Raw genomic sequence first — 21,344 nt, 5'->3', positions numbered from 1 at the left:
AAAAAGACAAGAAAATGAAATCACAAAACGAAACTGAAATCAATAATAGTGTTTTGAGTCTGTCTTTATTGAGTGTCTTTTTGTTTTAACTTTAAACCCAATTGTGATTTTAGTTAATCCCACATGGAAAACTAAAATAGTATGTATACACATATACTCGTAAAACAATCATCCAAATATTTTACTTCACAGACGAATTACCATGATGACATCATTAATCTTCTTCTTGATAATGGAGCTGATGTGAATAAATGCAGCGATGAAGGATTATCAGCCCTATCAATGTGCATTATTCTTTATTACCCAGTGGAATCATTTAAGGCTAATATTGCTGAGAGGAACTTTAAAAAAGATGAGGTCAGTACATTATTAATCTATAACTGTGAAATCAGAATTCACCATGTCCTCCAATGAGCCACAGGTCTGCTTTTTAAAATTACTTCACTGTGAGTGTTCCAGCAGTTGGGAAAAGTCAAACTGCCCTTACCTTCCTTGACCCTGCAAGTTACTGAGTGCCCTTCCATCGATAACTCACACTGCACAGGATCAGGCTCCAGGGCTATTCTGCAGTCCATGTGTCACATTAGTACCAGAGACTTCGGGCCAAGTTTTCCAAAGAATTTAGGTGCCTTAAGATACAGATAAATTAGTGCCTAGTGGGACTTAGATTTGTAAACTCAGTGGGGAAGGGACAGTCTTTTATTCTGTGTTTTGTACAGCACCTGGTACAAGGGGGTTGTGGCCCATGAGTGGGAGTCCTAGACACTATGGCAATACACATAATTAATAATAATAATTTACAAAATTGCCTAGACAGATTAAGCACATGATTCCCATTACCTTCAAAAGTCTCTTGGCTGCTGCAAGAAAAGTAGACAGGAAAAAATGTACACTAGTCTCTCTCTCCTTCAGAGCTCAGCACAAACCCAGAAAACGTCAATGTAACACTTTCAGATTCTAGCTTTAACGTTAGGTTTAGGTCTTCATTAGTTTGTACGCTGATGTGCAAATTGAAAATCAAGAAATGTCCCCTTCTGTTTCGGAGCTTTTATAAAGTGAGGAAGTACCAGTTGAGATTTGAAAGCTCCTAAGAGGGTTTTATTGACAATGGAGGCTAAAAAACAAACACACACACTATTCAAAATGTTTCCCATGACTAGTGGATTAAGACTGAGTAAAATGATGATCTGCCTTAACTCAGCTGTAATATACCAAATTCCAGTACTATTGTATACGCACACATTGATGATGTCCGGCACTGATGTTGTTATGATGATTCTTGTTGTTGAAGAAAGGATTTTCCATATTTTCTTCATTTTTGTCATTTTAATTTTTTTTAAAACTTTAAATCAGGGTGAGCAGTTGGAAGATGGATCTGCACAACTTCCATTGGCATCAGCAAAACAGACATGCTTAACAGGCCCTGTTCATCAGTCAGCTGTGGTACCTCCTATGTCCGGGGAAAAGGCAGAATCTGTTTCTGATGATAGAAATGCATTGGACGAAATGGACCGTGCAAGTTTAGAAAAGAGGACTGGCTGCAGCACTGAAACTGACTTTGAGTCGAACCGTACTGTTTTCAACTATGGAATCAAGGTTTCTCTGGAAGCTTTGCAGCAGAGTGCAGATGCCTTCAGCCAGTGTTTGTTGAGAGTACCCTCCTATGCCTGTGTCAATGGATATGGTGGGGCTGAAGGCACCGTGAGAAAAATGGCGTTATCAATATCTGAGTAAGTGCTGCTAAGAAAAACCACTGGCTCTGTGTTCTGGAAAGGTTAGACAAGTTCTGGTGAACCCTATTGCACGAGAAAGTAACAAGTGTAGTTTTACATGTTTGTGGGGAAGAATGACCCTGCATTTGCTTGGGATAGATCAAATGGGCATTCCTGATCAAGGGGCATTCCACGGGTCCTTAGCTGACAGGGAGAAGGCCTGAATTTCACTCCTTAAAACCTTTTAAATAAGATAGCCCACCATTTTGTCTCTTTTTGTGACTCAGCTTTACATATGGTGTGTGTGTGTAAAAATAAACTATTTTAAAAAACCTGTACTGTGCAACAGTAATAGTAATTCTATATTACCTTCATAAAAACATTTCTGTATTATGAAAAACTAGTCTGTGCTATATTGAGTATTGCTGTCACAACCTGGCACTCATTTAAAAAAAAATCTGGATATTTTGCCAGGGCCAAATGAACACATAGACAAACTGGATACATGCATAGGGCCCAGATTCATGGGGGAGGGAATCACAGGCCAGCATCATTCTCCTCCACAACCTGCTCTCTTCGCCCTGCTGAGGGTGCACTGAGCACCTCCAGCAGCATCCTTCATCCTGGCACCACAGCCCTCTTCCTGGCCCCGTGCAAAGGGGAGACTCGAGGAGCCATTTGGTTGGAGAACAAGGGATTGGGGTTGCAACACAACTCAAGTTTGGCCCAGCTGCCTCTCTGTCATGATGGGCTGGGGGCTGGCTAAGCCAAATTTGAGTGAGTGGCTCTGTGACCCTGGTTGCCAGGTCACAACACTCAGAGTGAGGAGCTGGGCCGAGCCCTGAGGGAAAGGAGCTGCTGCTGCAGGGTGAGGGTGGGCTGGGCTTGGTCTTCAGACCCTCTGCACTCACCCATCCTAGGGCCTCCCCTCTGCGCTAGGCCTGTAACCCATCTTGACCCTTCCTGCAACCCACTGGTGGGTCGGAATCTGCTGTGTAGGAAACATTAGTCCTGCAGTTTTTTAGGGCAAACCCATCTTGACCAGATTATGGCTCACATGTGCAAGGTGTGGAAGATGCAAGTAACCTTCTCTTACCTCACTTGTATAAGATCCATGCCTGGGAGTGGACATTTGTAGTTTCTGGGGTCTCCTGAGTATGGGGTCTGATCCTGGCTTGTGCCTCCTGGGATTCAACAGTGCTGAAAGGGACTGGTGTAAAGTAGGCCATGTTACCTCCACACCCTCTGCATGGCATAGCATTGCTGTGTGGTGCACATTAGTCTCACAAGGAATAGTACAGTGGACATTCTCTCCCTAGGCCCAAGTACCAGTTTGTATACCCGCCTCACAGCATCCTAGAACCCAGGCACTAGTCCAAGCCTGAACGTCTACACTGCAATTAAACAGCCCCTGAACCCGAGTCAGCTTAAGAGCCAGTGTTTAGAAATATGTTCCTTTTTATGAGTTATTGACAGCTTATTCTGTTGTTTGCTATATTGACTTCAGACACCAAAAAAGATGGACCACGGTCAAACTACTTCTCCGCAGAGGTGCAGACCCCAATGTTTGCCGGATCCCTCTGCATGTCCTATTCTTTGCTGTTAAAGCTGCAGATGTAGGAGCAGTGAAATTACTATTAGCAGCAGGAGCAAGGACTGACATACGACTTCCATCCAGGGTAATGGATAATAATTACTAGTAACAACCAAATGTAATATTCTAGAGCAGGAGTGGGCAAACTTTTTGGGCTGAGGGCCACAGCTGGGTGGGGAAATTGTATGCAGGGCTGGGGCACGGGGTTGGGGTGCAGGAGGGAGTGCAGGGGGTGGGAGTGGATGCAGGACCGGCGCTAGGGTTTTGAGCGCCCTAGGCGGACGGCAATTTCGCCGCCCCGCGCGCTGGTCCCGCGGTTCCGGTAGAGCTGCTGCAGTGGTGTCTGCGGAGGGTCCGCTGTGCCTGCGGGCAGTCCACTGGAGCCGCGTGAGCGGCCGACCGTCCGCAGGCACGACTGCGGCAGCTCCATCCGAGCCGCAGACCAGCGGACCGCCCGCAGGCACCACTGCGGCAGCTCCATGCGAGCCGCAGACCAGCGGACCGCCCGCAGGCACCACTGCGGCAGCTCCACGAGAGCTGCCTGCCGCCCCCTCCAGCGGCGCCCTGACCCAGGGTCAGAGCGCTTTGGCGGCAGCCGGCAACCCGAGATTTCCCGAGCCAGGGGACCCCTTGGGCTGCCGGCTGCCGTGGCGGCGCCCTGACCCAGGGGACACCCTGGGCTGCTGGCTGCCGCGGCGGTGCCCTGACCCAGGGGAACCCTTGGGCTGCCGCAGTGGCGCCCTGACCCGGGGGACACCCTGGGAGCCGGCAGCCCAGACTCCCTCTCTGTCCTAGTGGCAGGCCTGCTCAATCATTTAAAAAAAAATTTGGGGGCGCTTTTTGGCGCCCCCAAATCTCGGCGCCCTAGGCAACCGCCTAGTCCACCTAAATGGTTGCACCAGCCCTGAATGGATGCATGTGCAGGAAGGGGCTCAGGGTAAGTGATTGGGGCAGAGGAAGGGTGCAGGGTTTAAGAGGGGGCTCAGGAAAGGAGATTGAGGTGCAGGAGAGAGCTCAGGGCAGGGGTGCAGGAGGGGTGTGGACTGTGGGAGGGGGCTCAGGGCAGGGGGTTGGGATGCACAGGGTTGCAAGGTGCAGCTGGGAGCTCAGGGCAGGAGGCTAGGGTGTGGGGTGCAATTGGGGGCTCAGGGCAGGGAGTTGGGGGGCAGGCTGCAGGAGGGGTTTGAGCTCTGGCCCAGCACTGCTTATCTAAAGTGGCTCCGGAGTGGCATCGGCGCGCACCGGGGCCAGGACAGGCTTCCTGCCTGCCTGCCCTGGCCCCAGCCCCATGCCACTCTAGGAAGCGCTGTGGCCCTGGTTCCCGTTCCATGGGAGCTGAGGGGGGCGGAGCCTGGAGACAAGGGCAATGCACGGAGCCCTGTGCCCTCCTGTCCAGGGGCTGCAGGGACATGGTTCTGGCTACTTCTGAAAATGGTGTGGAGCCCATGGTGCCACAGGGGGCAATTCTGCAGGCCGGATCTAAAGCCCTGATGGGCCGGATCTGGCCTACAAGCTATAGTTTGCCCACCCCTGCTCTAGAGTGATCAGTGATACAACTTTAATGCCCATGTGTAAAGTGTCATAATTCTAATGACAGTTCGACTGCCTGATTCAGCTTTGCAATTCCAAACGAGTAATTCAAAGAAACTATCTTATTAAAATCATTTACCTTTTTAATAATAATGCCCTTACTCTAGCGAAGGTCTAGTTCTATGTGTGTGTTTCCCTGCTGACATAATGCTTACCCATGGTTCTAAAGCTGAATGTATTTCAAAAGTCAGTTTTATTTCCCAATATTTATTTTGCTTTCAGTTTTAGCGTTTCTCTTTCCTTGGGAAATGACGCTTGAGTCGTCAGCACGCTGTGCATTCGTAGTCTGTTCTCTAAAAATACAGTTCATACTAAATCTCTGCACTTGGTGATTGTGCCTGCATATGACCCTGATGGGAACTCCCCTGGCTCAAAGTTACATACCAACTGTTTCAGCAGAAGACATCTTTCGCGAACTCCTGCACTGAAATGTGGCTGCCCCCTTTATATTCCATCTTCCTATCGCTTTCTGACTGTAGTCAGTGAAGAAGTTCCCCTGGCTTTTTAGCTTGACAGGCTCTACCTGGACATCATTATCTCATCTCACCTCAAATATATACTTCACTACAGAGTGTCCTGTTTTGCCTTCTGGTGCATTAGCTGTCAGTGCTTCAGTTTTAAAGCTCCATCTTATTTTGTTTGGAGTCTGTGGATAATAGTGTAATAATAGCTCACTCTTTTATGTAGTGCTTTTCTTTTGTAGGTTTCAAAGCACTTTACATAGGAGGTCAGTATCATTATTTCCAGTTTTGAAGCCTGCCCTGTAGCTCCTGCTGAGGGTTTTGGGTACCTCTCTGCCCTGGCACCGGTACCCTGAGGGTCTGGAGAAGCAGCAGCCCAGCAGACTGTCTCAGAATTCAACAGCCGTGCCTATCTTGTCTGGGGCCTGAAGGCTCTCCTGGCTTTCTCCATTGCTTCCTGGAAATCCAATATAGGCTCAGTCCAAGAGAACTTAAATGATTCAGAGTAGAGTCCCGGTGGGAGTAGCACCAGCAGGTGTTGAGGTTCCTGTGTTTATGGAACCTGACACCAAGCTGGGATTGCTCAGCAGACTTCCAAACAACGTTTCACAAGACAATGCATGTGACCCATCAGTGTGTGCTGGCTTATGAGTCAGGAGCCAGAAATAGGCTCTCTTCCCTTTTGCATCTTATATGGGTGCAAACTAGTGATGTAAAAGTGGTTTTAATGCTGTATCACATTCTGTTTTGGCTGGGGATTGCCTGTGGCTGTCATGCCAGGAATATTTGTGATCGCAGTGGGTTTAGGGGTCAAATGGACATTGGGGAGTATTAAGCCAAACAGCATTTAAACTGACCATAAACACAATCCTTTAACTCTATTTCTAGGCTAACATAGATGGGGCCTGAGGATTGATATTGGAAAAATATCCAGTACCTTAGTTTTTAGAAGTTCCTTGTGATAGACAGAAGAGTCTTAATGCCATATTTATTTTTCAGCTGGGAGGTTTAATGCCTCTTCATATTGCTGTAGCCATTCCTGGTGAAGAAGGGGTCAAGATAACGGAATTAATCCTTCATTCAGCTACAGATCCCGATGCAAGGGCAGAAGACGAAGATGATGTATATGCACCAGACTGGGTATATTGCACCATTACTCTGTCCTCTTCCAACTGTTTTGGTGTGGGCTGTGGAAGACTAGAGCAGGAAATTGGTTGACTGCCTGTTGGATTGAAACCTCTGCACACTGTTGGAATAATTGCACTTCCTCTGGAAAAACCTGGCATATCGCTGACATACACAGAGGGTTACAACAACACTTATTTATGATTTGTGGTACCAGACACTATTGTAGAATCCTGATGCATGTTAGGCACAGGCTAGAAGTCTGCTGCATGCAATTGAATAGATGTAGGTGAAGTGCAACTGTAGTATTGAGCCTATAATCACTATTCCTCAGAAAGAAACATCTTTGTGGGCTGAATCTGCTTGTTCCAGCGCTATGGAGGCAGCTTAACTGTTTCTTCATTCCTCTTGAATCCAGACTCCTGCTGGACCTCTGCAGCACTGCGCTCTGACCCCAGAGCAGCATTAGGCCAGATCTACACTAGAAGCTTTTGCCAGTATATCAGTGTTGGTTAGGGGTGTGATTTTGTTTTTGAACAACATTTTTATACAGGTGGAAGCCCTAGTGTGGATTTGTTAATATTGGCAAAAAAGTGCTTTTGATGGCTCCGCTTATTTCATTCAGGGAAACGTTATACTCTAGGCTGGCAGAAACACTTTTTCGCTGATATGAGCACTAGGAAGGAAATGAGGCCTAAGATGTACAGCTGTCCATGGCAGCATGCTTTAGTGTATGTGGGGGGGTTTCTTTCTCAAATTGTTGACAACTTAAAATAAATGTAAGTTCCAGTAATTGGGAATCCATTGGCCTTCCCATTAGGTCATCCTGAGCACCCTATGCGCTGAATATCCATTCCCTTTGACTCCTTCCGAATTGTGTCTCAGTGGCCTAGCCCAGACCAATATTTCAGCACACCATGCTCTGGCTTTCCTCAGCAATGCAGCAAGTGAACTTACTCATACTGCCAGCTGTCTGTGTCAGTGGACGAACTGCCACCATGTGGGTGTGTGAGTGCAGGCTACCCCAGCCTGCCATTCTGTCACTGGCTTCTCTCAGTGGCTCTTAACCTTTCCAGACTACTGTACCCCTTTCAGGAGTCTGATTTGTCTTGTGTACCCTCGAGTTTCACCTCACTTAAAACTACTTCCGTACAGAATCAGACATAAAAATACGAAGCATCACAGCCACACTATTAGTGAAAAATTTGCTGACTTTCCCAATTTTACCATCTAATTATAAATCAATTCAAATATAAACATTGTACTTACATTTCAGCATATAGAGCAATATAAACAAGCCATTGTCTGCATGAAATTTTAGTTTGTACTGACTTTGCCTGTGCTTTTTATGTAGCCTGTTATAAGAGTAGGCAAATGTCTAGATGAGTTGATGTAGCTGCTGGAAGACCTCTGCGTACCCCAGGGGTACATGTACCTCAGTTGAGAACCACCAGCCTGTCCCCTACTGCCATCCTATGTGTGCCAGCAGCTGCAGGCAAAGCAAACTTAAATTCTCCCCTCTCTAGTTCCTCTTTGTGTGCTTTGCAGTGACCGGATTTCCTGTGCTACCTTAACGGGCCTACCAGTAGTTCTCTACAGAGCAATACAGAAGATACTGGCCTGCGAGTTCATACCACCAGCTTGCCAGGGCTGTTAATCAGTCTGGCCATTTTTTTCTTTTGGAGTTGGGAGGTATTTTTTCAACTCTGCAGGATAGAGGTCAACACAGCGTACTTTTGTTGGTTTAGAAATTCTTAAGAGCAAGGAGAAACCTGAACATTTCCCCTTCTCCTCTGGGAAATCCATCTAGACAGGAGCATTCTAAAAAGGAGCACCTTAGAGAATTTGTTTCTTTTCCTTCTAGCCTCTCAGTTGCTGAAGTTATAGTAAAAACAAAGAAATAAATTCCTTGTGTCATAGGAGCCATATGCCACCTCTGGAATTCTGGTCCATGTGTCTTCTTGGGTTGGGACAGTCCATAGAAGATGGGCAGATTCTATCCTTGTTCAGTCTATATCTGTAATGGAATGGAGCTTTGGAAGAGAAAATATTCTACATTGTTCTTAGTAGATCTCAAGAATCTTATCCTTCCCCATGAGATGTGGTTGACGCCATTTTCCTGTCCAGTTAAGAGGAAGCAGTTGCCCAGTCAGGGGCGGCTCCAGGCCCCAGCACGCCAAGTGTGTGCTTGGGGCGGCAAGCCGCGGGGGGTGTTCTGCTGGCCGCCGCGAGGGCGGCAGGCAGACTACCATCTGTGGCTTGCCTGCGGAGGGTCCGCTGGTCCTGTGGCTTTGGAGGACCTCCCACAGGCATGCCTGTGGGAGGTCTGCCGAAGTGGTGGGACCAGTGGACCCTCCGCAGGCAAACTGCCGGAGGCAGCCTGCCTGCCATGCTTGAGGCGGCAAAATCCCTAGAGCCGCCCCTGTGTCCAGTCATGTCTATGTGATTTGGAATATCATCCTATAATGCTCTCCACACTGATATGATCTTGATAGGCTAGATGAAGAAAGAGACATCCACATCAGTATTACCTGGATGACTTGCTGCTGAAAACTTGCTTAAAGGAAACTCCTTTCTACACAGTCCAGTAACCCTCTGCTAACCTGATTCCTAATTAATCAAAAATTACAAGAACTGACTTTTATTCATCTCTGAGCTGATTTTTTAAGATACCTCCACTGGTAACACTCCCATTATTCTCACTTCTAAAATTACAGATTTCATCCTTCTGCTCAGCTGCTTGCCTACAAGTGTCTGCAGTATTTACTCATAGTAGTGTTGAGCAAATACAAACCCAGTGCAATGCAGTGCCCCTAAATTCATCCATTCTTCTTCCTGACCAGAGGACAAAAACTGAGGACTGATGGCATTGTCAATGAAGTCCTTCTTCAAACATTTCTCAGCAGCATCTTCATATTGCACTTGGAGAGGTCAAATGGACAGTGGTGATATATGCACACCAGCAAGTAGGAGTATAGGGCACAGCTCTATACCATAAGGCAGGGGTGGGCAAACTTCGGCCTGCGGGCTGGATCTGGCCCCTCAGGCCTTTGGATCCAGCCCACAGGATTGCCCTCCGTGGTGCAGCGGGCCCCGTGCCGCTCTCAGCAGTGGTCGGCTCAACATCCCTGTGGCCCCCAGGCCCTTATCTCCAGGCCCTGACCCCCACAGCTCCCATTGGCTGAGAACGGGGAATCACAACCAATGGGAGCTTCGGGGAAGGTACCTGGAGGTGCGGCAAGGGCAACGCACGCGGAGCCCTCCGCCCTCTCTTCTCCAGGGGCCGCAGTGCTTCCTAGAGCGGCGCGGGGCCAGGGACAGGGCAGGCATGCAGGGAGCCTGCCCTGGCCCTAGTGTGTGCTGTTGCCATCCCGGAGCCTGAACCCCTCCTGCACCCTGTCCCCCAACCCCCTGCCCTTCCTGCAGCCCAACCCCCTGTCCTCAGCCCCTCATACACCTGGCACCCCTCCTCTGCCCCAGTCCCTTGCCCTGAGCCCCTTCCTGCACACCGCACCCCCTCCCACGCCCCACACTCCCTCCCTTACCCCAACTCCTTGACCTCGGCCCAGAAAGTTTGCTGACCCCTGCCATAAAGTCAGCAGAGTCTCTTCACTCCTGTGGAAGTGGGGCCTGTCTACTAGAGCAACACATGCCTAGGTCACGGTTGTGTGGCTTGGTTGACATATATCTAGATTTTTTTACGATTTGAAAGCAGAAAGGTACCATTATTTTATTCTTGTCAATGGAATCCATGAGCTCAGAAAATGCCTCTACCTGTGGGCAGATGTACTCATGTAAAGCTTCCCCGTCTCCTCTAATTGCCAAAATGGTTTGAGGGAAATAGGCCTAGACAGAGCATTTGTAATTCTAACCAGACTGCAGTTCCCTTGGCTCATAGTGATGATAGTCTACAAACCTTCAGTAACCTTGAACTTGACACACTGGTTTTATAGCCTGGAACCGTAGAGTCTAAGTCTCCAGCAACATGGATACTGTCAGGAACTAGTTAACCTTCTGTTACAATCTCAAACTTCCATAAGCAATGTGTACAAAAGCACTGGGAGAATTTATTCACTTAGGGGTTGGCAAACTTTTTGGGCCAAGGGCCACATCTGGGTGGGGAAATTGTCTGCAGGGCTGGGGCAGGGGGCTGGGGTGCAGGAGGGGTGTGGAGTGCAGGAGGGGGCTCAGGGCAGGGGTGCAGGAGGGGTGCGGACTGTGGGAGTGGGCTCAGGGCAGGGGGTTGGGGTGCAGAAGGGGTGCAGGGCATACCAAGGGGCTCAGGGCAGGGGGTTGGGGTGCAGGAGGAGTGCGCAGTGCAGGCAGGGGGCTTAGGGCAGGGAGTTGGGGGGTGGGGTGCAGGAGGAGTTTGGGCTCCGGGTTGGCAGCGGCACACACCGGGGCCAGGGAAGGCTTCCTGCCGGCCTATCTCTCTGTCCCCAACCCCACGCCGCTCCAAGAAGTGCTGCAGCCCCTGGGGAAGGCGGGGTGGAGGGCTCCACATGCGCTGCCATTGCCACGCCTCCAGGTACCTCCCCCAAAGCTCCTGTTGGCTGTGGTTCCCTGTTCCCAGCCAGTGGGAGCTGTTGGGGTTGGTGCCTGGGGACCGCAGGGGCCACGGGGGGCAATTCCGCAGGCAGAATCCAAAGGCGTGAGGGGCCAGATCCGGCCCACGGGCAGTAGTTTGCCCACCCCTGATTTAAGACACAGATCTCAGTTTAGCTGTGGTCCAAATGTCTGCCAGAGACCACTGGTTTCTCATAGGCCTTCATAAAGGATTACGCCTGTGTCATAGTATTCTTCCTCAATCTGAACCTTAGAGTCCAAAAAACTGAGGTACTAGCATGAAATCCTCTAAGCTTAATTACCAGCTTAGATCTGATAGGCTGCCACCAATCAGGATCCTGAGTACCTGATAAATTCTGGTCTCCTCAAGACCTTCCCTGGGGACCCCCAAGACCCAGATTCCTTGAGTCTCACAACAAAGGGAAATAAACCATTTCCCTTCCTTCTCTTTACCTCCTCCCAGATCTTTCCTGCCTGGGTACACCAGGAGATTACCGTGCTTCAACTCCTTGAAACACAACACAGAGAGATCAGGTCACTCCCTCCTTATCCTCACAGAGGCAATACAGATTCAAGCTCCGTGAATCTAACACAAAGAGAAATTTACTTCCTCCACCCAGTCCTTGGGGAAACAGATCAATACTTAGCATTAACAAGAGTAAAAAATCAATTAGGTCTTTAAAAGAAAGTTTTTAATAAAAGACAAAAGAGTAAAAATAATCTTGTAAATTTAATGTATATACAGGTTTTTCAGCTTATGAAAATGGATAAACACTATCAAAAAAAATACAATTTAAAATATTTCCACACACTACACATTTGCAAATACAGAAAAACAATTAAAACCTAACTGTCTTTCTATCTTTGTACTAAATTGGAAACAGAAGATTAGAGAGCCTGTAGATACGTGTGGTCACTCTCAAGTCCAGAGAGACAAAACCAAGAACAAAGACCCACACCCAAACTCCTATCCAGATTGGAAATATCTTGTCTCCTGATTGGTCCTCTGGTCAGGTGTTGCAGGTCGCTGTTTGTTAACCCTTTACAGGTGAAAGAGACATTAACCCTTAGCTATCTGTTTATGACAGCCTGAGTTATCTAAAGGTTCAATTTTCTACTCTCAGGATTAGTAATACAAGATTTCTTGGGTCAGTTTTCTCCTCACATCTCCTGTTTCTTCATAGCAGTTGCACTACAGAGACTTGCAGTGGCACTGGGGCACTTGAACCTTAGTACTGCAGGCTCTGAGAGTCTACTTTCTGATCCTCTAGAGAAGGCCTTGCCATATTTGTCTCCTTCTGTTACAGCAATTGCATTAGTTAGGAGAGTGAACTGGGAGCAGTGTCAGCTTAAAGAATCTTTTCTTGAATTCTTCCTTTAAAAGGTGGTTCTTAAGCTCGGTCTTGACTTTGTACCCAGCCACGAAAACAAAACTAACACTAAACAAAAACAAAACAAACCACCAAGCTCCACCTAAACCAAACAATTTCTCTCCCTTTATTTTCCCCCTAAACTCAAATATTAAAAAACCAGCCTCGTAATCTGGATGTGAAATGGACTAAAGTGTGTAGGAGAACATAATCCACTGGAATCTTAAAAATGTCTGAAGTACTACTCTGACTCTTAATGGGTCTAATTAAACACTTATCAAGCATGGAAAGCATCCAAATAAGACCCCTTCTGGAGACATCAAAGTACATTCGCAAAGGACCTGGGGATGAGAGTCACAGAGCTTTGCAATGAAGTCACTTGAGAAACAATTCTATGAAGCACTACAAGACTCATTTTCTCACCTCAACTGATCCTGCATTTGGTCCTTTCAGCTCCCCTTGATTTAAACTATGCAATAAAATAAAAAATAAATCAATAACGTAAACTTTCATTTCTCCTAGAGAGCTTTATATGGCTCTTGTATTTGATTCCTTTTGTTACTTATTTGCTAGTAACATCCAGACCAATGCATGTCCCATGTATAGGAGAAAGAAATTAGTGTCCTGTCATATAACTTTTATTTCTCAAAATGGAATACATTCATTGGGGGTAGGAGCCCCTTTGTGTGCATCAATGTTTGTAGATGTTAGAATGAAAGGTATCTTAATGCTTCTGGCCTACAGTGGGTTGTGTGTTTTTCAGGATGCAGTGCTGCAGCAGTCCAGCAGATGGAGCCTGAATCTAAAGAATGAAATTGGAAAGGTGTGGGGTGCTCATGCTGTGTCTACTGTGGTGTAATGAGCAAATCCAGACTAGTGGATAATGTCCAGGCCAGTGGATTCCTGGACCAATATGTTTTCTATTAGCTTATCTCTAAGCAATACTGAAAGTGTGTGTATCTGTTTCTTTTGACTTCTTTACATTCAGAATGAGCCTGCTGAATCACCAGTTGTTATTGCCATGAAACTTAATAATGAAACTGGACCTCCTAGCGAATACTACTCATCTTCTAGCCTTGTCCCAGAGGAAGGTGGGAGGACTCCTTTGCATATTGCCTGTGAAAGAGAGGATAACCCCAAGGTAGGAGCACACTGGAACTGTAGGAATGTCTCTCCTCTAGGTTGTGGTTTTGCTCCTGTAGAATACACATAATTCCCAATCCTCAAATGACATATCTTACCCTACTGAGGAGTCCTCTGTAGGATCTGATTTCATATGGCTTCTGTGGAAGAAATAAAACTCATCTCTTTTATGGGAAGGGTCTGATCCTTTAGTCTGTGTGATCTTGGCTGCTCTGGGGATTTTAGCTATAGGTGGCCAGCCACCAGTGTAGCTCCTCTGGCAGCCCAACAAGACACAAACTAAACGAGTAAATTGAAACCCCTCTATTATGATGCATGCATGCTCTAACCGAACTACTGTACCATGTGGTTTATAGAGCTGCCCTTCACGACCCAGCCTCTTTTTGTTTGTTCTTTTCCTTCCATCATGGCCAAATTCCACATTGTGAACACTTTGAGGCAGGGACGTTATTTTAATACTTGTTTTGTGTAAGGTGCTTGTAGGTGTGACCTGAATCAACGGCAGTGTTTAGCCTGGTAGATTGACTGAGGGTCTTTTAAACTCTGCTTTGTTTGTTTTTTTGGTCTATCTAGCACTAAAGTTGATCAGAGCTCCAATACAGTAAACAAGTTTTTAATTAGAATCCCCCCCTCAACCCTGCCTTCTCCAAAAGTCAAGCCATTGTCACCTACTGTATTCTGTTTTCTTCCTCTGATATTCGATCCTGCTGCTTGATCTTGTGGTTCTACATATTGGGATTCTTTCACGTAGCTTCATTCTTTGACTTTCGACCTCTTTTTAATGCTTTGCCTTAAAGCGGACTTTAAGTAGAAATGGTGTAAGGTTTCTATTATCTTCTTCTTAATTACATTTGATGACTGGCCCTATGCAATTTAGCAAATGTGAAAAAGTCTCATTTACTATGCCAGGATGCTTTACGTTCAATACATTGTGTCCTTTCAGGAGCTGATTGCTTTGCTGACATGCATTTCTTACCTGGCAGGTTTTTTATGGTTGCTTTCACATGCAAATAAAAAGTCGATAAGCTAACCTTACCTCTCAGTCCTTTCTCAAAATCACACATAATTAAGAATTTTAATTACTGTAGATCTTAGTTTCCAGGAATTTCAATCTGTTTTTTTCCTAAGGTTGTTTTGAAGCTATTGAGTATTTAAGAGTTACCATTCTTGTATAACTAACCTCTATTGTAGAGCTCCTTTTTGCATTTACACTGTCAACTCCTGCATTCAAGGATTCATATTGTAGCGCAAGATTCCTTGGTACAGGTTATAAATGCTTGGCTAGGTGGGGAACTATTCTGGAAAATGTAATTGAAATTGGGGGCTGTTAGGTTTTTTCGTGTGTGTGTATGTGCTGGTGTGTATCTATTTTGGAGGTGGGGCTGGTAGCACTGCCTTTTACTAAGATTGCCCAACATTTCCCATCATAAGACCCTGTCTTAAGATGCTTATAACTTTGCCATACTTTAACTATTTATGCTGAAATATTCCATGCTGAGTGTCTGCCTCTTTTGTGGACTATTGCAGCCAAAATGGTTCATGATTTTCTGAGAATGAGGCGAGGGAAAAATAAGTGGGTTTTGCCCATGTTATAAAATTCTGGTGATGGTTTTCTTTGAAAAGCTCTAGCAATCTCATGCTTAGAAATTTGACTGGTAGTGCCTAGAGACCAGAGGAGTGGGGAGAGACAGGTGAAATGAGGCACCTGGGGATTGAGGGGAGAACGGGGAATGCTGTGCAAGGAATGAAGGGAAGACTGGGTCAGGGAGATCAGAATGGCGAAACTAAGACTTGCTGGGGAAGGAGTCTGGGACTGGAATGAGAATACTGGGGCAAAGAGACAGGACAGGGACAGGTTGGAGGGGTGGGGCAGAAGGGCCTATGCCCACTAGAGAGCATACTCCCCTCTGGAGCCTGGGCTGGAACCAAGATCCCTGAACTGCACCAAATATTTAGGAAACCCACTTGCAAAGTGTCCCATGCTCGTGTAGTGCTGGTCCACATAGAGGATTACAATTTCCTGCTGCTATCAGTAGTTACTCCATTAGCTCAAGTGGCAGCGGTCTGTGCAGTGGATCTAATGGCTCCAACTCTGCTGATGATTCATGTGGGGGTCCCTTTGCAGACACAGGACAGGCTTTCTGTTTTCATTGTGCTTTATTACAAAGCTAGGGAATTGCACACACAGAAGATAATTAAAATGCCATTATTAATGTAGCATTCTCAAGCACTCAGAAGTTAGGAAATGCCAGAATTAAGGTTGCCTGTGCAACCAGTCTTTAATTACACGATCACATTCTGTTTTTTCCACAGGACCCCTCCTTCATTGAGTGTACAGAATGGACAATATTTTCTTAGTGAGTTGCTATTCCGTACTTTTTCTCCTCATTCGGTCTATGGCTCCAGGCCTTACTTAGTGTACAGTCTTCAAACCCTGTTGTGATGACTGAAGTGTTAATTTCCTCATAGGATTTTCTGTGGCGCTTATCACTATAATATTTAACTGCTTCACAGACATTCATAAAGTTAGTTTCACAACACCCCTGTGAGATGAGAGATATTATCCCCATTTTAGAAATGGAGAACTGAGGCACCAGAGAGATTAAAGTCAAAAGTATCCATTAATTTTGGGTGCCCAATCTGAGATGACTAGGACCTGATTTCTCAGAGCACTTAGGTTTACACAGCCCTCCATCTGTGGAAAGCATAGCTCCTGTTGACTTCATTTGCAGCTTTTTGTGTGCTCAGCACTTCTGCAAAAAGACCCCACACTCTCAAGTCAGGCACCCGGGAAAAAGAAGAATACTCACTTAATGACCACCTGTGAAAAGTTTGGCTTACGTCACTTGCCCAGCATCACATAGGAACCTTGTGGCAGAGACAGGGGTAGAATCCAGTTCTCCAGGGCAGCATTCAGCTGCCTTAATTTTGAGACCCTTCTCTCTCTTCTTGCAATCCTCTGCCTCCTTCACTACACACCTTCCAGTTTCTGCAACAAAAGAGGCAGGGGTCTTACAGACAACAGTTTCCTTCACTACATAACCCTCATTCATTTCTACCACGTGTCCATCATGTGCACTGAATGAGGCTGGGATCCTATGATAAAAATAGTATGTGATCATATAAATAAAGGCTGAATTTTAATGTGTATGCACAAGGAGGCCCAGTTAAGGTTGCACACACAACCTTAATTTTGGCAGTTCCCAATTTTTGAGGGTTAAAGAAGCAACCTTAATAATGCTCCTTTTAAATGTTTTTTTCTGTGTAATTGTGATAAATGAGGGGGGTAGCTCCCTTTTATGGACACCCAGCCAGTCAGTAGCTATAGAATCCTCCTTAGCAGCTGTACCCTAATTGCCTTAACTGTAAATGGTTAAGAGAAGCTTAACCTGAGTTGGCACCTGACCAGGGAACCAATAGGCAGGCTGTACCCTTTCTAATTGGAAAAACTGCTGTGGGGGAGAGATTCTTTGTCTTTCGGGCTGGAGAGAGGGGAAGGCAGCAACAAGCTATAAGCTTTAAGCCAGGTATGGGAAATCATCAGCATCATACCTAGAAGCTCCTCATTTGGAACCCCAGATATGTAAGTAGCACAGGAAAAGTTAAGACAGATGTGATTAGGAACCTTTTGGTTGTTTTGGTTTGTGGATTCCTCTGTGCTGACCCCAGGTACTTTTGTTTTGCTTGTAACCTTTAAGCTGAAACCTAAGAAGGTTATTTTTGATGTTTAATCTCTAAAGCCTGAGTTTTCAGATGTTTCTTTCTTTTTTAATAAAGTTTACCTTTTTCAAAAGAATCCTTTGATTCCAAAGTCCTTAGACAAAGGGTTGGTCTGTGCTCACATTTCTAAGGCAACTGGTTGATATTTTATTCTGAAGCCTCCCCTGTGGCCTGCATTGTGCAAGAGGTCAGACTAGATGATCATAATGGTCCCTTCTGACCTTAATGTCTATGAGTCTATGAAAGGGGGTGAAGAGGCTTGGGGGGATATTTTGGGGGGGATAGGGATTCCAAGTGACTCTTCCCTGAATATTTGTGAAAATCACTTGGTGATGGCAGCGATATCTGTCTAAGGCAAAAAACTGTGCCTTGGAAGAGTTTTAACCTAAACTGGTAGAAGATAAGCTTAGGGGGTCTTTCATGTGGGTCCCCACATCTATACCCCAGAGTTCAGATTTGGGGGGGTATATCCTGACAGTAATACTTGTATGTGTTTATAGCACGTGTTTAATGCTGTTGTTTTTCATAAGCTTAATGTCTTGATTTTCTTTTTTATGATCTAATTCTACCTTTTCCCCCCTATCCAGCATGTCAGAGATGTTGTCCACCTCCTCTTAACTCATAAGGCAAATCCTAACACCTTGTGGAGTGGCCATTCACCCCTTTCCCTGGCAATTGCCAGTGGGAATGATTTGGTGAGCATCATTAATTCCTTCTTTCTTTCTTTCTTTACTTGATTAATTTTTGCTTTGGTTCCTTCCCCAGTAGAGCCAAGATGGCTTGTGTGTTGGAGTGACCTGTGTTTATTTTCAATGAAAGTATCTAAATTTACTTTTCTTTCAAACCTATGGACATAACCTGAGTTTTCCATTGTATTAAATGGGGATTTCTCTTTATGGATTGGTGGCTAAGAGCTTAGCAGGATTCAACAAGGAATATCCATCTATATGAATCATGAAAACATCCATTTACACTGTAGGATACCTTGAAAATATTATAAAGAACATAAACCATCCTACTTTTGGGTTTAAGTCAAGCACTAACTGATGGGATTAGGAAGAATCTTCCTCTACAAACATTCTGAAACTGTCCACCAAGTTACTATTTGTATCTTCTGAGGCATCTAATGCTGGCCACTATCAGAGACTTGACATTGGAATAGATGGCTCACTGGTCTGATCCAATAATGTAGTTCCTATTTAAAACAGTTTGGTTTGAAATAATCAAAACTACTAACATCTAAAAATGCTGTACTGAGCATGCCCTTTATAAAATTTCCATATAGATGCACTATCCAGGCAGTAAGTGCTTTGGAAGTAAGCACTTTTAAGAACTGCTTAAGAGAGAACATTTCATCCACTGTATAGATGATTCCTCTTGACCTACATCCTCCCACCTCCTCATCTGCTCCCATTAGTGTGTGTTTGAACCTGGGATCGTAAGAATACACATTCAATTATAATTGCCCATGCTGTGGAACTTTTGTGCCTCCAGAATCCAGTCTAGCAGATTCACTGGAGGTCTGACTGTGATTTTGTAAGTATCACACTAGTACTACTAAAATCTGCTCTCCTTAAAGTGCACATATATTAATTTTGCGTTTAATAAAGACAATAGGGCAATACTTAAAAAATCCCGCAGTTGGTCCAGGAGGTGTACACTGATGGGGTTGTTTCTTCTTATCTTCTTGCTTAATAAAAGAAACTGTTAGTTGCAATAAAACAAAAAGGGAAGGTTTTTAGATTTTAATATAAAGTTTTGAATAACTTCACGAAAGGAATGAATTTGAGTTTTACTGTCTTATAGAAATAATATAAGAAGGGCTAAAGTAAGTCCTGAAGCACAATGTAGGAAATTATCATCTGAAGAAGATCGCTTTGCCTGGCTTGAATTTTTTTTTTTAATTAAATGCACAAAGAAATGCAAAGGAAACTACTGAAAAGTATTTGACTTTGTTAGAATCCTTTAGCTATTTCCAAGTAGAATGGCCACATATTGTCTATATGGCACTTGTTTATACTGTAATTATTGTCTGGGCTAATATTGTACTGAGTCCACTTGGTGCTAGCTTGCTAGCTTTGCTGCTGTGGTGGGAAGGATCGTGTAATGACCTAGATAGCTCTTGGATCTGGACTCCAGTTCTTTGGCACGTTGTGCACAGTGCTTTACAACCGGTTAATCTACAATACTGAATACATTAATAATAGCAATATTCACTCACCCACATTGCATGTGGGCAGTATTTTTCATTACTTGTTAGCATAGTAAATGTAAATCCAAATACAGTACTACTCTGTACAATGTAGTTGAGTTCTCAGGGTGGGAAAGTAGTATTGGAGACACTGATTTATGAAGGAGCTGTATGTTTGTTTGAGAATCCAAGGAGAACAGCTAAGATCCCATAAGATTAGAAAAGAACTAACGTAGTCCTCAGTCATGCAGCTGGCTTTGGGTGAACAGATTCCTGTGCCTGCATGGAGCCTTATTGACATTGGTGAAGCTTCTTGTGGACACAAGGGACCATTTATTATTATTTTATTATTATCTATCATAATTCCCCTCTTTAAATAAAAAGAAATCAGGTGATCCAGGGAATTATGGAGCAACAAGTTTAATTACAATACACTGCTAAGCCAATTGATAAAGTGGTATTTATAACCACTTAGAGGACAGAGAGGGAGATGCTAGGTGATAGATAACATGAACTCAGAAGAAATCATGCTTGATTAACTGGCCTCATTCAGCTCAAGGTATAGTATCCCTGATCTCTCAGTCCATGCAGTGTACCAAAGTCCATGGATAGAGAGTCCGACCCAGGCTTTTCTCAAGACATCTTTGATTGTCCGAGAATGGGTTTGTGGGAGTCTTGCACTGATCTCTAAAAGGAAAATAGTTGAATAGAAGGGGCCTGTTAGACTCCTTTGGCTTAGGAAGAGCTGCTGTTCTGGGATAATAACAGCTGCTGTTTGAGTTAAAATTACAGAATTCAGTCTCATGTTTGAAAGATCTGAAGTCTAAGTCATGGAGTTTTATGAACATGTCTGGTGCAGTAATGGCCCAACAGGCCACAAATGTACAGCCTGTGTCGTTCTGTTTTTCTGGTAGTGCACAGGCTTTGTATTTTAGAAAAGCATAACAGCAGATGACTTTTTTAACACTACACAATGAAGCCGTAGACGTGTGGCTGGTCAGTAGGGTTCTATGATTTTTATCATGCTAAAAATGCAATACAAAGCAAGTGCAAAAATTATTCTAACAGGCCAATATTTAGCTGTTATTACTTTATGCCTTTAAGTTACTGAAAAATACTAGCGTGCATTCCAGGTATATTATTTTAAACACTGTAAAGTGTCGACACAGCTATCGTTGTACATTTTGGATCTCATAGTCCTGCTGTAAAACTGTCTAAGATGACATCATCATTCATTGATTTCTCATATTTAACTATGCCTGTTTGCAGTCAGTGACAGAACTCTTAGCATATGGAGCCGACCCCAATCTTCCATTAACCAACGGTATAGGCAGTGCCCTTTGTGCTGCTGTCAACACTACATATGAACAGAAGAGGACCCTAGCAAACAGGATTTTATTGGTAAGAAAACATACATTGTTTTTGACTTTAGTTTTCCAATTAACTTTTTCAGCAGGTGTTTTGAATTCTAGTTCTTCTTTGTGATTCAGTTGTCTCTCCTAGTAACCTTCAGTGATGCAGGTTTTTTTCTTAGTAACTCGATTCAACTGCCAATTCCTTTTGTTTCTGTATCTGAGTCTGTGCTGGGAAAATGATCTGTGTTGGAAAACATGTTAACATGTTTTAACTAGCATGGAGTAACTTACTGTCGTAGCTTCCTATTCAGATTTGAACCTTAGCGTTCATAACCTGAGAAGCTAGCATGAACCCCTCTAAGCTTAATTACCAGCTCAGATTTGATCTCGCAGCCACCATCCAAAAATTCCAGGGTTTTGGCTCCCTCTGGTCTCCCCAAACCCTTCCCTGGGGAACCCCAAGACTCAGAAGCCTTGAGTCTTACCACAAAGGGAAATAGCCCACTTCCCTTCCCCC

General features: G+C 44.9%; 1 protein-coding gene across 9 annotated transcripts in view; it reads left to right on the top strand.

The window, feature by feature from the left end:
* Positions 1–21,344, top strand: part of ANKMY1 (ankyrin repeat and MYND domain containing 1) — a 250,288-nt gene that overhangs the window by 18,844 nt on the left and 210,100 nt on the right. For 8 of the 9 annotated variants that reach the window (XM_032764738.2, XM_032764737.2, XM_032764745.2 and 5 more), the window contains 7 exons: positions 193–357; positions 1,354–1,730; positions 3,220–3,391; positions 6,357–6,497; positions 13,407–13,559; positions 17,869–17,976; positions 20,742–20,873. In XM_032764738.2, the coding sequence (XP_032620629.1) occupies positions 193–357; positions 1,354–1,730; positions 3,220–3,391; positions 6,357–6,497; positions 13,407–13,559; positions 17,869–17,976; positions 20,742–20,873 (1,248 nt within the window). The remainder of the gene's footprint in view (positions 1–192; positions 358–1,353; positions 1,731–3,219; positions 3,392–6,356; positions 6,498–13,406; positions 13,560–17,868; positions 17,977–20,741; positions 20,874–21,344) is intronic. The other variant, XM_032764742.2, reaches the window with a different exon arrangement.

The sequence above is a fragment of the Chelonoidis abingdonii genome, chromosome 8 (genome assembly GCF_003597395.2).
Source record: "Chelonoidis abingdonii isolate Lonesome George chromosome 8, CheloAbing_2.0, whole genome shotgun sequence".
NCBI lineage: Eukaryota > Metazoa > Chordata > Testudines > Testudinidae > Chelonoidis > Chelonoidis abingdonii.
This window is presented reverse-complemented; position numbering and strand designations above follow the sequence as displayed.